This window comes from Chionomys nivalis, chromosome 19, assembly GCF_950005125.1.
Source record: "Chionomys nivalis chromosome 19, mChiNiv1.1, whole genome shotgun sequence".
Taxonomy (NCBI): domain Eukaryota; kingdom Metazoa; phylum Chordata; class Mammalia; order Rodentia; family Cricetidae; genus Chionomys; species Chionomys nivalis.
In genome coordinates, this window is record NC_080104.1 from 41,975,583 (window position 1) to 41,990,152 (window position 14,570).

The 14,570-nt window shown below is 51.9% G+C and overlaps 1 protein-coding gene across 4 annotated transcripts in view; it reads right to left on the minus strand.

The window, feature by feature from the left end:
- Pald1 (phosphatase domain containing paladin 1) overlaps window positions 1-14,570 on the minus strand; it is a 61,019-nt gene that overhangs the window by 5,942 nt on the left and 40,507 nt on the right. For all 4 annotated transcript variants that reach the window (XM_057751861.1, XM_057751860.1, XM_057751862.1 and 1 more), the window contains exons 15-18: window positions 14,098-14,280; window positions 12,945-13,085; window positions 12,714-12,785; window positions 9,362-9,502 (exon numbers count right to left, since the gene is read on the minus strand). In XM_057751861.1, the coding sequence (XP_057607844.1) occupies window positions 9,362-9,502; window positions 12,714-12,785; window positions 12,945-13,085; window positions 14,098-14,280 (537 nt within the window). The remainder of the gene's footprint in view (window positions 1-9,361; window positions 9,503-12,713; window positions 12,786-12,944; window positions 13,086-14,097; window positions 14,281-14,570) is intronic.

Sequence of the window (14,570 nt, forward strand, 5' to 3'; positions counted from 1 at the left end):
AGCAATGCAATGCATTAACTCAATGCTCACTGCTCTTGACTGTAAGTGTGATGGGTGACATGGCTGATACCAGCTGCTTCAGACCCCCACAGTGGAGAACTGTATCCTAGAACCGTAAGCCAATCAGAGCCTTTCCCCCTTAAGTGCCTTTGTCAGGGGGTTCTTATCACAGAAGCAGGAAGAGAAGCTAGACATGGGCTCAGAGCTCGGCAGAAGCCAAGACCAAGGGCCAGAGCAGCTGCAGCAGAACTCACAGAGCAGGAAGCAGGTCACATACTATTTTAAGGATTAACATCGTGTGCTCCAAAACACATCAGTTTTGCTTATAGGCAGTGGAGGTTAGGAAAAAGAAAAAATTTACTTAAATGAGAAGCACTTGGCCAACACAGTGGCATTGTCTGGTGAGCTGGTGCACATTGCATGGGTCAGGTAGCCCCATCCCTCAGTCTGCCTCTCTTCTCCCAGTCTCCTCTGGACCCTGGAGTGTGTTCAGGAGGACAAGAGTCACCCACAGTGCTCTTTGGAAAAGCCATTTTAAATTGAGAAATGTCCCACCCTTACCTGGCACGGCCACACCATACCAGCACTGTCCCAAGACACCAGCAAGAGTGAGGTCTGAGGTACATCCGGCAAAGGGCAAAGGACGTTCTCCTTATCACCAAGGGTAGAATTATCTCTAAATCCAGACGCTGTGTGAAGATGCTGCCTGACACCCCCAGAGGTTCCCATGGACACATCCTGCCTCTGGCCACAGGGCTGTGATTTGAGACAACGGTCCATCTGCCTGTCACAGCCCAGTTTCCTTAAAAGCAGTCCATGCTGGCCCAGTTCCGGGAGTGGGCACCTGGCCACCTCCAGTGCATAAAAGTAGCCGAGCTGTTTTTAAATGGTCCAGCAGGCCAGGCTGTCATTAGCTTCCATGAACCTGGACAAAGGCTTCCTGGACCCTTTGGGACTGAAACCTAAAATAAAAGGAGCCCAGGAGAAACACCAGGGCTGCGGGGACCACAGGCTTCACCTCTGACCTGTCTAGCATGGATGTAGGTCTCGCTCTGTCAGTATGACTGTCTGGCAGCTCTTTGCTGGGTCACCAGGAGTAAATGTGAGGCTGACCTCTGTGCCTTCACCCACTCTGTTCCTTCTGCCTGCATTGCCCTTCCTCTCCACCTAGCCTAGCCACAGTCAACTTGTCCCCCAAGCTCAGGACAAGCCCCGCTCCACAGACTGCTCTGAGCAGTCCAGGCTCTACAGCCTCCCCTTCCCCGGCCTCCTTGCTCTCAGGCCGAACCATTTCATTAAGGCAGGGTTTCTAATTGCTTCACGGAGACAGGACTAAGAAGCCTAGGGTGGGCGGAGGTTGCCAACAGTTTTCGATCTCTCTGTCCCTACTCCAAAAGGTCTGCATTAGAGTCTGGGATGCAGCAAGCCTCTGACTGGTCAGTGAGTACCCTCCCCGTAGTCTCCTCCTGAGGCGGTTTCCAGTAGCTTTGAGAATCTAGATTCTAGAAAGAAGTTGGGACACCCAGTCCCCCAACACACACACCCACATATGCCCTCAGATGCCTGCACAACACTTCAATGGATATCTGTCAGGTACCCCAACTCATCACCCATGTCCTCCTGAAATCACACCCCCACAAGTTGGCCATCTTAGTGGCGATTGCCTCCTTCCAGGGACAAGAGCTAAACTCTGGCTGCACAGCCAGTTCTCCCTTCCTTGATTTGCATCTCAACCAGGAAATCACTGGCTCCCCTTCAACACACTTCCAGAGGCTGCCCTCCTCTCGTCAACTGCTCCCAGCCACCCTATCCCAGTGACAGTCCCTTCCTGGCACACCTCCATGCCCCAGGACCCTTTCCATTACTGGAGAAGAATGGCTTGTCCTGGAAGACCGTCCCAGTAGACTAAGAGCCAGAAGAGACACGAACAGCTTTTCCTATTTAGGCAAATATTTATTCCACCTGCCATCTACCGCCCACTCACGGGACACTGCAGAGCCCTGCTGTGCCCGGCAGGGTCCTGGGAGCTGGGCTGTGGGATGAACTGAGCACTCCCCAGAGAGTGAGAGCTACAAGCAGAGACAGCACAGGGGCAGGTCTCAGGGAGACGATGTCAGGGCTAGATGCTGGAGTTGACCCTAGGACCTCTAAGACCAGTGGTACACAAATACCATGCCAGGCACAGCACTGAGGTCCCTTGTAGGGCCGAAAAGTTTCCAGCCCAGTCAGCAACCATGGGAAGGAAGGGAAATGAGGATCGGCTGCTGACAGGGGCCCTAGAGACACAACGGAAACACACTCATGAACACACAAATGCTCACACTCACATACACGTGCACGCAAGCTCTATCCGGCTGCACCAGTTTCACTGGCTCTATTCTGAGCTGGCCATGAAGAGCCTTAGGAAGCAGCCCTTCCTCCTGTCGTGGCGCTCATGACATTCTGAGGCTACTCTAATTACAGGGCGGGGCCCTAGAGACTCATTACCTACTGAAATGAGGTCTCCGGGGACAGCGAGGCTCTTAGAGAGGCTTAGAGCGGCTGAGACCCAACAGGGCTCAGTGCCTGAGCCTGAACCATCTCACTTTTTGTTTTTCTTAGGAAATGACTTTAGTCCTTGGGGCACTGAGCTGACCTCTCCACCTCTGGCAGCTCCTGTTTGCTAGGTCTATTCTACATAACCAAGCCAGCACACGCAGAAGCAGCCATGGCTTCCTCTATAACCCTTCCTCTTTCTGATACCATGAAACTGTCCCCTGGGTCCTGAATGCCATCACGGAGAAGAGGACGCTAGGACAAAGTAGGAGATAAAGTTCTGGACCCGCTTCCAGCCAGGTACAAATTTTCCTTGGGCCTCAGTTTCTTCTTCAGTAAAATGGGTCTAATAAAACCTTCCCTGACTTCCTTACCTCTCTGAGGAAGGGAATGGCCAAGTGCTGAGTTTTCAGGGAACTCAGACAAAGCAGTGTGGTCTCTTTAAAGCATCCTGCAGAGAGCAAAGGGCAGCTGCAGCCACCTCTACCTCAGCTTTTTCTCAGACTCTTCCCAGATGGAAGGCAGAAGGCACAGTAGACTGTTTTTAAAAAACAGTAAGAATGACTGCAGCACTGGGCAGTGGTGGCGCACGCCTTTAATCCCAGAACTGGGGAGGCAGAGGCAGGCGGAGCTCTGTGAGTTTGAGGCCAACATGGTCTACAGAGCTAGTTCCAAGACAGCCAGAGCTACACAGAAAAATTCTGTCTCATAAAACAAAAAGAAAAGAAAAGGAGGAGGAAGAAGAGGAAGAGGAAGAAGAGGAGGAGGAGGAGGAGGAGGAGGAGGAGGAGGAGGAGGAGGAGGAGGAGGGGACTGGAGGACTGAAACCAGCCAAGGCAAATGCTTGCTGGAATTAATGCTTCTAGCAGGGCTTCCTCTAGAGCCTGACCTTGGTTTCTGTCAGAAATATTTTTCCCTCCCCAAGTCCAAAAGGAAACAACAGATTCACAGGTGGGTCAACCTGTGGGCAGTGGCCACGCTGGAAAACCTCAGTAGGGCCTGGACTTCTCATACTGATCCCAGCTGCCTCATTTCCACCCCAACCTCATGAAGTGGCTCATCTCAAGAGACCTTATTTCCTTTCTTTTTCCATGTGAGGCATTATATATATATATATTTGTGTGCCTGTGTGTATGTGTGTACAGAGGTCAGAAGACAACTGGAGGGAGTCTGTCATCTCCTTCCTAGATGGAGGTCCATGGAATCAAACTCGGGCTATCTCACACACACACACACACACACACACACACACACACACGTCCAGGTACTCAAACTCGGGCTACCACACACACACACACAGCCTCACAGTTGCTCTGGAAAACAGAGGTTTTTCTGTGAACTGTGCCTCCGAGGCCAGGCTACTGAGGCAGGTGGAGGCAGAAAAAGGCAAGACTTTCCCAGAAGGCCTCAGGTGCTTCCACCTGGCATATAGCCACAATGGTATGAAGGGCCCTCGGTCATCACCACAAACTGCCCAAGGGCAGAGACAGGCAAGTGTGTGCCTCTTTTCATCTTGCACACAGCCTGGCACAGACTTCCTCTTTGGTCTGACTCAGAGTCCGCAAAGAACAGGTAAGTGAGCACACAGCAGGTGAGCCTAGCCTCAGATGTGCGAATACAACCCCGGTGATCACTCAAAGCCTACATAAGCCCACCTGTGAAGAAAGGCGGGCACAAGTGAGCAAAGACCAGAATGAGGGGGCTGGAGCCATGGTTCAGCGGTCAAGAGCACTAGCTGCTCTTCCAGAAGATCCAGGTTCAATTCCCAGCACCCACGTGGCAGCTCACCACTGTCTGTAACTCCATTTCCAGGGGATCCGGCACCCTCACACAGACATACATGCAGGCAAGACACCAGTGCACATAAAATAAAATAGAGAGAGAGAGAGAGATCACTGCAGCTCAGTAAACAAGGGGAGCCCCTCTGCACCTCCAGGCCATTTTGGACATGATGTACTCTATCATGCCACCTCTAACAAGACACTGCACACAGGCTTTCCAGCTGTTCAAGCTCATATCACACATGGAGGTTCACACGTAGAATGTTTCTTCCTGCTCCATGAGAGAGCAGGGACCTCCCATTTCCCCACTTCTCCAGGGCGGTGGAGTCACTTTAATGCCAAAAGCAGCACCGATGCCAAATACCAGCATGTGTTCCTAACAGCTTCTGATTACCGCGTAAGTCAACTGCTGAAGCAGGCAGGGGGCTGGGAAAGACGGGCTCTGGAGGGCGAGGGGCAGAAGCCAAGTTACCACATGCTGTTGGGAGCATCATACTCTCAAGGCTGGGTTCTGCTGGGAGAACTTGAGAACGGAGAGAAAACGTCCAGGGAGAATTTGAAATGGAGAGAATGCTGACCGGGACATTCCCAGGCGGTGAGGCTGACAGAGGGGGCACGTCCCAGATGGAGCCTGGGCCCATTTCCATCCACAGCTGAGCAGCACCCCCCACCCCCACCCCACATGGCCCACTGGATTCAGCAGAGGCCAGCTGAGGACCTCCAGTTTGAAACCAGAGGGCAGGGGTTTAACTGAACCCCCAAATACTGAAGGAAAGACCTGACTGCCAGGTTCTAGGAGACAGTCCATGGGGTGAGTTGGGGAAGAAACTGCCCCCCCCCATTCTAGAGCCTCAGCAAGCCTCCCCCACAGCCATCGAGACACCCTGGGCTCAAATGCAGTGTAGAGTAGGGAGGAGCACGAGACTGGAGTAGGCCTTTGCCTCCCATCCTTGCTCTGCCACTAACTCACATAGGACCTGTGTGGCCCATGGCATGCACCTCAGCTTCGTCTGTGAACACACTGTAAGCTGAGGGCGTTCTGAAGCTAGGAGGAACATTACAGGACACTGGTCCGAAGACGCATCCTCAGGGTCCTCCCCTCTGCTGATCGCGTCCTAGGATCTAGCCCAGCCCTGTGTATGTAGCCCCTGAGGACTTCCAAACACTGCCCCTTAGAGGAGCACAGCTCCAGCCTGGCAGCTGGGGACATGAGCGGTGAGAGGCGGAGCACAGCTCCTTTCAGCATCTACATCCGCATCTTCTGCCTGTTGCCCAGATGATCGCTTCCGGCTCCTTCACCTCTTTCACAGAACTGGCTCTATGCGTGTCCACTGAGCAGAGCTGACCCCTCCGTCCACTCTGATCATGGGTATCTTCACAGCGCAGAGACAGTGGGATGTTTCACACACAGCTCAGAGAGACAATGCAGAAACCCTCCTCACTCGTGCATGTGTGGAACTGGCCGAAGCCCCCTCGAGCATGTGTAGATCTAGTCTTCTGCGTGAAGCATCTGGAACATCTCAGGGGGAAGCTCAGCCCACCGTGATCTCAGGCAGAACACAAGCCCAGGCCTTTCCAGAACGAGACATGCAGAGGACCTGGAGGAAGGACTGCCCTTCTTGCTAACGGAGGGAACATGAAAGTCTCCAAAGGCTGCCATCCTCAAACCTCAGGGCCACGAGAAATCAGAGCAGACAGACTTTCTACTTCCTGGGCACTAGAGAGCCCTTCTGTTACGAAACGCCAACGATGCAGAGGACAGTTGAGGTTTAAACCTTCTGTTTCTTCATTTCTTTAAAGCTCTATTTTTTACTTGCCTGTGTGTGGGGAGGTCTATGCCATATGTGTGGGTACCACAGAGGACAGAAAGGGATATCAGATCCCCTGGCTCTCCTTACACTTTATAAGGTCACAAAGAGCTCTGTGGATGATTGTGGTGTGAGAGCAGAGTCAAAGCCAGTCTGGGGTTGATCCCCCCCCCGACACATACACACACACAAACACACACACAGTCATAAACACACACACAGTCATAAACACACACAGTCATAAACACACACATACACACACACACATCATACTGTCAAGACAAAGGAGAGCACATGCCAGGGCTTGCACACGTGGCTTCTCTGGGAGAGCATCTGTACAGCAAGCACCAAGCTCTAGGTTCCATCTCCAGAACTGCATAAAGAAGAAGCAACCGTGTACACCCCAATACTAGGGAAGTAGAGACAGGAGGGTCAGAACTTCAAGGTCATTCTCAGACACATATGGAACTCGATGCCAGCCCAGAATAAGGACAACTCTGTCTCAAAATGAAAGAAAAAGCCAGGTGCTCACGCCTTTAATCCCAGCACTCAAGAGGCAGAGGCAGGTGGATCTCTGTGAGTTTAAGGCCAAGCTGGCCTACATAGTGAGTTCCAAGCCAGCCAGAGCTTCATAATGAAACCTTGTCTGGGAAAGAGAAAGGAGAGAGAGAGAGAGAGAGAGAGAGAGAGATCTATACACAAAAAAGTACAATACATCATTCCATTATGATGAGATGTGTTACACGTGTCACTGCCCATAATACATCATTCCATTATTATGAGACGTGTTTAATACACTGATGTCTCTGTAAAAATAAGACAAGTAAACCCAGAAAGACTCAACAGGAAATACAGAGCTGTCGTTGGCTGGGGACTGACTGCCAAGACTGTGAGCTTTCCTTCTGTGACCCTGACCATGCTCTAACTCCCTGTTGCAATGGCAACCACGGACCAGTCTATTCAACCCATGCACCAGGCAATATGTGAACCACATCTCTGTAAGCTTGGTTACAACAGAGCAAGGCCCTGGCATGGCCCAGGCCTTGTGTCGTTCCAGTTCCAAGTCATAAGTATCGTCTCAGAGCTATAGAACATCCAGAAACTGTGGGACACACCCAGCAGTCTGCAAGGGAGCCTGAGGTACTGAGGCAGGAGACCCCTTTGGTAGCTGTCGGCCTTGGCTGTGCCCTGGACTCACTCAGGCAAAGACTCATACATTGGTCACAAGAAAACCAAGCTGGACTCTAGAAGGGAGCTCAACCACCAGAGGCTAAAAGCTCCCCACTCACCTCTGTGGGGGCAATATTATACAGGCCACACATTCCTGCACTGTATTGGCGGCCAGGCCCCAAGCCACAGTTGCATCTGAGGTGGTCACGAAGCACTTACAGAATGTGTCCTAGGGGCCGGGAAGATGGATCAGATGGGAAGGTACCCGCATACAAGTGTGAAGTCCTGAATTTGAAACCCCAGAACCCAAAGAAAGCCACATAAAGTAGCTCTTGCCTACAATCCCAGCATTCCTACAGCAGGATGGAGGATAGGGACAGGAGAATCCTTCAAAGCGCAGGGCCATCCAGCAAGTAAAAGACCCCACCTCAAAATAAGGTGGAAGGATCCAGAAGGGTGGCTTGGCCAGGGAAAACATTTGCTATATAAGCCTGATGACCCAACTTCAATGCCCAGATCCTACATAAAGGTGGAAGGAGAGAACCTCTGACCCTCACAAGCTCGCCGTGACACACCCCTCTCCCATCATACACACACTAAATAAATAACAGAATCTGGACAAGATGTCTGAGCAGGTAAACGCAACAACTTGCATGTGATTCCCATGAAACTTAGAAAATAGTTCTCTGTCCTCCACACGTGCATGCCATGTACACACACACACACACACATTTTCTTTTGTAGTTCAGAGACAGAGTACCCATAGTGAGGCCCTGGGTTCAACAGGTGATGGAGAGGATTTACCCTAACTTAGCTCCCTGGAGCCACCTGGTGGCCAGACTTGTGAATAACTGCTTCTAGCTTCTGGCCCCTGCAGGGACCCTGGGATGGGGCCCCTGATCCACTGTCTCCTCCCCAAAAGTGACAAGCAACCTCTTAATCTGAACTTTTCCCCAGGCTTACCCCACACGTCTAACCTTCCTCCACACGGGCTGACTCTCTGACCCAGTCAGGGTATAAACCCCATGGCCCCAAATCAAGGCTGTTCTGGATCGTTCTGGTCATGAGTGTGTGTCCGTCCCATCCCGTCCCGTCCCGTCCCGTCCCCACCCCCCCTTGAGCCTGAACAAGTGGCCAGACAGACCCAGGCAGAAGCTGCCCTGAAATCACCCAGACGTGGTATATGCTGCCACCTCTTGGTACCATGCGGCACTGCACCTACCCAGCTTCAAGGCTGAGAAGCAGGGATCCCTGGCCACGTGACCAACCCAGTTCCCACACTCCCAAATCCATCACCTGCCCCACTCTCAAGTCTTAAGACAGGCAGAGAAGGGGGACCAAGGCATACTAGAGGGCATATTCTTTCTAAATATTGAAAGCCCCAGATTCACACATTAAATCTGAAGAACACTCTAAAGACGCTATCTTTACTACTTATTGAGTTATTAAAAAATAATTTGGGAGGACTGGCAATACGGCTCAGAGGGTAAAAGCGACTGCCACCAAGGCTGACCACCTCAATCCTTTCTCCAGGGCCCCACACAGTGGAAGGAGAGAATCAGCTCCTACAAGGCCTCCCCGACCCCCACACTCATGCTGTGGGCACACAAGTAAAATATATAAAATAAAACAATATTTAACTGAGTAGATTAAAAAAAACTAAATGGGGACCAGACCCATACCCCAGGCAGTGTAGACAAACCTGTCCTGGGGTATAGCAGCCACACCATGCAGTACGGAACATTGTCCCTGCCGACTGTCAGTCATATTGCCACTTGCCTGATTCTGCTTGGCCTCTGGGACCCCTGGATCACACACTACAATTGTGTCCCACCCCACAGGGGTCTCAAGTGTTCCTCTTCACTTGGCCCCTCACAGCAGGCTTCTAACATGTATGTTTAGCCCAGATCAGGTGGGTGTGGCTTGGGGCTGCTGACATTTGTGTTTCCAGGTTCACACTCCCTTCTAGGAGGTGGGAAAGTGACCAAAAGGGGGGGCGGGGAGGCCCACTGGACCTGCACCACCGACCTCATCCTCACCCCCACCGCATGTGCCACAGCCCATCACCTGTCTGAAGGTGCAGATAATGATCTCCCGAAGGTGGTAGTGCATCGGCGTCATGGTCTCACTGACGGTGTCCAGGGCCGCGTCCACCTCCTTCTTCACATGGTGGCCGTCGGGCAGCAGTTGGACCACCTCCATCACCACCTGGGGCCAGAGGAGGGGTGAGTGGATGGAAAGCCAGGGGGATCCTCAGCCCTGCACCCTCAGGCTTGGGGCAGTAAGGGGATGTGGTATCTATCGCTCAGGTCCCACATCTGCATTTTTTCATTGATATGCAAGATTCTGTGAGTTGTTCTGAGGTCTATACATGTACATTTCAATGCATATATTATTGCTAAGTATGTGTGATGCATGTGAACATATGTGATAGATGAGTGCACGTGTGTACAGATGCATGGACCTGTGCACATAAGGAGGCCACTGGAGGATGCTGAGTGTCCTGCTCTCTCCACCTTATTACTTTGAGACAGGGTCTCTCACTGAACCTGGGCCTAGCCTGGCTTCCAGCAAGCCCCTTGGATGCTCTTCTCTGCCCTGTGCAGTGCTGAGGTTACATGCGCATATAGTTATGCCTGGTTTATACGTAGGTCTGACTGTTGGAACTCAAGTCCTCATGCTTGTGCAACGAGCCCTTGTACCCACTATTCTTAATGTACGTATCAAAAAGTCTAAGAAGCTTAAAAAAAAATCTAATAAGCCGAATGTATTCATCTTTTTTGTTCATTTTACTGACTTTCTATCCTGAAGAGAACATCAAGGGTCTGGGGAGACAGTTCATCTGGTAAAGAACCTGCTGTTCAAGGCTGAAGACAATAGTTCTATCCCAAGCGCCTACATAAAAGGCCAGGCAGAGTGGCACATGTCTATATCTTTAGCGATAGCAGAGGGAAGGAAACAGAGATAAGTAAATCCCTGGGGCTCATCAGTCAGTCTAGCTGAACTGGAGAGCCCCAGGCCAGGGAGACCCTGCCTCAAATAATAATAATAATTAATAATAATAATAATAATAAGTAGTAGTAGTAGCAGCAATAGTAGTAGTAGCCAGTTCATGAGGGATCATACCCAAAGTTGATAAAAATAATTTTTAAAAGAGGATACCAGGGTAGAGAGGGCTCAGCCGTGAAGAGCTTGTACTGCTCTTGCAGAGGACCTGAGTTTAGTGCCTCAGATGCCGCAGAACAGCCTGCAACTCCAGTTCCAGGGAACCCAGCACCCTCTTCTGGCCTCTACGAGCAACTGCACTAATGTGGACAAACCCTCACAACACGTACACATAATTAAAAATAAAAACCTTTTGCCGGGCATTGGTGGCGCACGCCTTTAATCCCAGCACTCCCTGGCCTGGGGCTCTCCAGTTCAGCTAGACTGACTGATGAGCCCCAGGGATTTACTTATCTCTGTTTCCTTCCCTCTGCTATCGCTAAAGATATAGACATGTGCCACTCTGCCTGGCCTTTTATGTAGGCGCTTGGGATAGAACTATTGTCTTCAGCCTTGAAGAGGCAGGCGAATCTCTGTGAGTTCAAGTCCAGCCTGGTCTACAAGAGCTAGTTCCAGGACAGGCTCCAAAACCACAGAGAAACCCTGTCTTGAAAAACCAAAAAAAAAAAAAAAAAAAACCACCTTTTGCCTGGCATAGTAGTGTATAACTGAACTCCCTGCACTCAGGAGGAAGAGGCAGGCAGATCTCTGAATTCAAGACCAACCTGGTCTACAGAGTGAATTCCAGAACAGCCAGAGCTACATAGTGAGACCCTGCCCAAAACAAACACACAAACAAAAACAAAAACACTTTTTAAAAAGTGGGTATCAAATACTAAACCTCCAAACTGTCACGTCACCTTGCCTGTCACAGTCACAGTTATGAAACAGACACGAATCCTCAGTCTTTCACAGCACATTAGCAGCAGGTCTGGGAAAGCCAAGCTCCTACAGCATAAGACACACATGGTGGTGACAGGAGGGTCAGAGAAATGATGGGAGAGCCGGAAAGGAGTCGGGGAGATGGTGGGAGAGCTGGGGAGATGGTGGGAGAGCTGGGGAGATGATGGGAAAGCTGGGGAGATGATAGGAGAGTTGAGGAGATAGTGGGAGAACCGGGAAGATGATGGAAGAGCCAGAGAGACTAATGAGAGATGGTGGAAGGGCTAAAGAGACAATGGGAGAGCCAGGAAGACGATGGGAGAGCCAGGGAGACGATGGGAGAGCCAGGGAGACGATAGAAGAGCCAGGGAGATGATGCGAGAGAGCTGGGGAGACAATGCCAGTAATGCCACAGGAAGCACTAATGGTTTGAAATGCTCAGAGTATATCAAAAGCACAGGTAAACCAGGTGGTGGCACACGCCTTTAATCCCAGCACTTGGGAGGCAGAGGCAGGCCGATCTCTGTGAGTTCGAGACCAGTCTGGTCTACAAGAGCTAGTCTCCTGATCCTCCTGCCTCTACCACTCAAATGTTGGATTACAGGCATAAGCCACCACTCCCACCCAGGATATGTGATGCTGGGCTTAAGCCCAGGACTTCGTACAGGCTCAACAAGCACTCTATCTTATTTATTGCAGTGGTAAGGATCCAGTCCAGGGCCTTGAACATGTCCGGCAAACTCTTCGCCACTGAGATACACTTACTTATTTATTTGAAACAAGGTTTCCCTGTGTAGCCCTAGCTGACCTGAAAGTTGCTATGTAGACTAGACAGGCCTGGAACTTGGTTTCTGTTAGAGAAAGAATCTAAGCATTTACCAAAAAGAAAGAAGTTGTCTAAAGAGGAACACCTCCAAAGGCCTGGAGGCACTTGTGATTGGCAGTCTTGACCTCTCTCAACCAGAGTTCAGGGCAGTAGGACTGCCAACAGGACAAGTGGCAAGCATGTGGCACAGTTACCAGGTAGACAGAAACTAATATAATGCCAGTCACTCAGCTATAGGCCAAGTGTGCAAAACAGTATTACGGTCTGATATGACACATGGCGTGTGGCAGGTACGTGATACACGCATGATGACTGGATCTGAAATGTTAATGGCTGCCCCGCCTGGGGCTCTGAGCTGAAACAGGGAGATGGACAGAATAGGCTGCGGCCCTGCATGGGGCCACAACCACAGCTTAGTCTCAAGAAACTGTGAGGTAGTTACCAACAACACCATGAGGAACCCAGCGCCCTGGCCAGGTAAGCAGGTAAGGGAGGGTCCAGCACCCATCTACTATGGCCATTTGAAGAAGCTCAGAAACAAACTGTTCTGAGCCATAGTCTGTCCATCTGGGAAGCAGAAAGTCAGCCCCACTCCCACGACACTATCAGCAGAAACTAAGACTCCAGTCTGCATAGCACCCCCAGATTCCCAGGGGGCATACCCACCTGAAACTCGCCCTTGGTGAACTTGGCATCAGGCACGCTCACTAGTTCCTCCTCGCCCACCTCAGGGCAGCCCTGAGGGATGACAGAGCTGGATGAAGCACCCCGGTCTTCTACCCTTTCCCCACCCCCAGTACCCTGCTGGGAGGACCCCAGGACTACATCAGGCATGACCTCTGCCCCTCCACCCTTGCCTGGGATGATGTCTGACCTCACCCAGAAGGCCACACATACCCCAATGTGCCAGCAGGTCAGCACGGCCACCACCATGGCAGTCGTGGTCCGGCCCTGTCCACTAAGGCAGCTGAAGACAAAGCCTGTGCCTGGGTCCTTGGTGAGAGCAGCCCGCAGGGCCTCAAGCAGTCGGTCAAAGTCCTGAAGTGACAAGATCACAGTCTGAGTCCAAGGGCGTCACCGACTGTCCAGACTTACATTGGTGACCTCCATCCAAGTGGTAACCCCAGTTTTCTGATCCCATGTGTCCCATCATACACATAACCTTGTCCATGTCACACACAGCTCACTAGGTTACACACAAGACCACATGTATGTGAAAAGCTGTATTCTTGTGTATGTCCCCATCCCAGGCACCCAGAACTGGGCATATGAGCAGATGCAACACACTTCTGGGACTCTGCCAATCCTCCACCTGGCGGGTCACACACAGGTGTTTTCTAGCCTGGTACCCAGTCGCTCTGCCTGAGAACCAGGTCCTGCCTGAGCTCATTCGAACACTTAGAGAGCAGCCACCAGGGGGCAGCACTCCACCGGCTGTGAGCCCACAGAGAGTTGGGCAAAAGCCACAGCCCTGCCACCATCACAGGGACAGCCACAGGTCGCATGTGCCAGACACACACGGCCTACAGACGTACCAGCACCTGAAAGACAAACCGCACAGACGGCTGCAAACATACATCTGCCACATGAACACCACTTCAGTCACACAGCCGGATTCCACAGGGTTTTCTCCCTGAGCACACCCGCCCCCATAGATGCACCGTCTCCACACTGCCCACAAACACAAGACAGATGCCATGAACTCCGTGGGAACCTACACCCCACACTGCCAGGGCACCGGGCATCATATATCCTTCCAACAGGCACGTGAGCACACTCCCTCCCCTGTAACACACGGTACACATGCCTGCAACATATGATGCGCACACTGGCCCCACCACACAAAGCACATGCAGGTAGGATACACACGCAATGGGCACATGAGTTTGCATGCATGCACACACGCGCACACACAAAGATGGGAACATGCTTCTGAGGTCACATGTGGAGCCCATTAGACAATCCCCTGGCCCCATTATGGAGTTGAGCTGCTTTTTCCAGGCCAAGGAAGAAGAAGAGACATCTGGTCCCCAGAGGTCTGGCCCCTCACCTCCTCCCGGGGGGCACAGAAGTCTGGCATGGGAATGCGGTGGTAGGTAAGGCCAAGGCAGGTCCCCCGGTGCTGGCTGAAGACCTCCTGCGTGGTCAGGCACTTCTGGAACCTGGGGGTGGTAGGGTTCTTCGTGTTGGGAGCAGGAGCACTCAGGTGGGCCTTCAGCTGGGTCTCCAGGGCCTGGACAGGAGTGGGACAGAGGGTAGAGGCCACTAAGATGAGCTAGAGAGGCAGGAACCTGCGGAAGCCCTGACTAGAGCTGCCTTGCCAACCTCAGGGCAGAACCACCCCAGAGGCAGAAAAGCCACAGGAGAATGGGGACATGAAAACACGGGAGTAGGAGGCCTGGACCAGCAGCTGCCCGAATCATCTGCTCCTGGGCCCCCGCTCCTCCATCCACACAAGAGGAGTGCAGGACCCCATGGCTCTCTCCCTCACCCCTACTCTCCCAAGTGCCTCCCATGCAGACT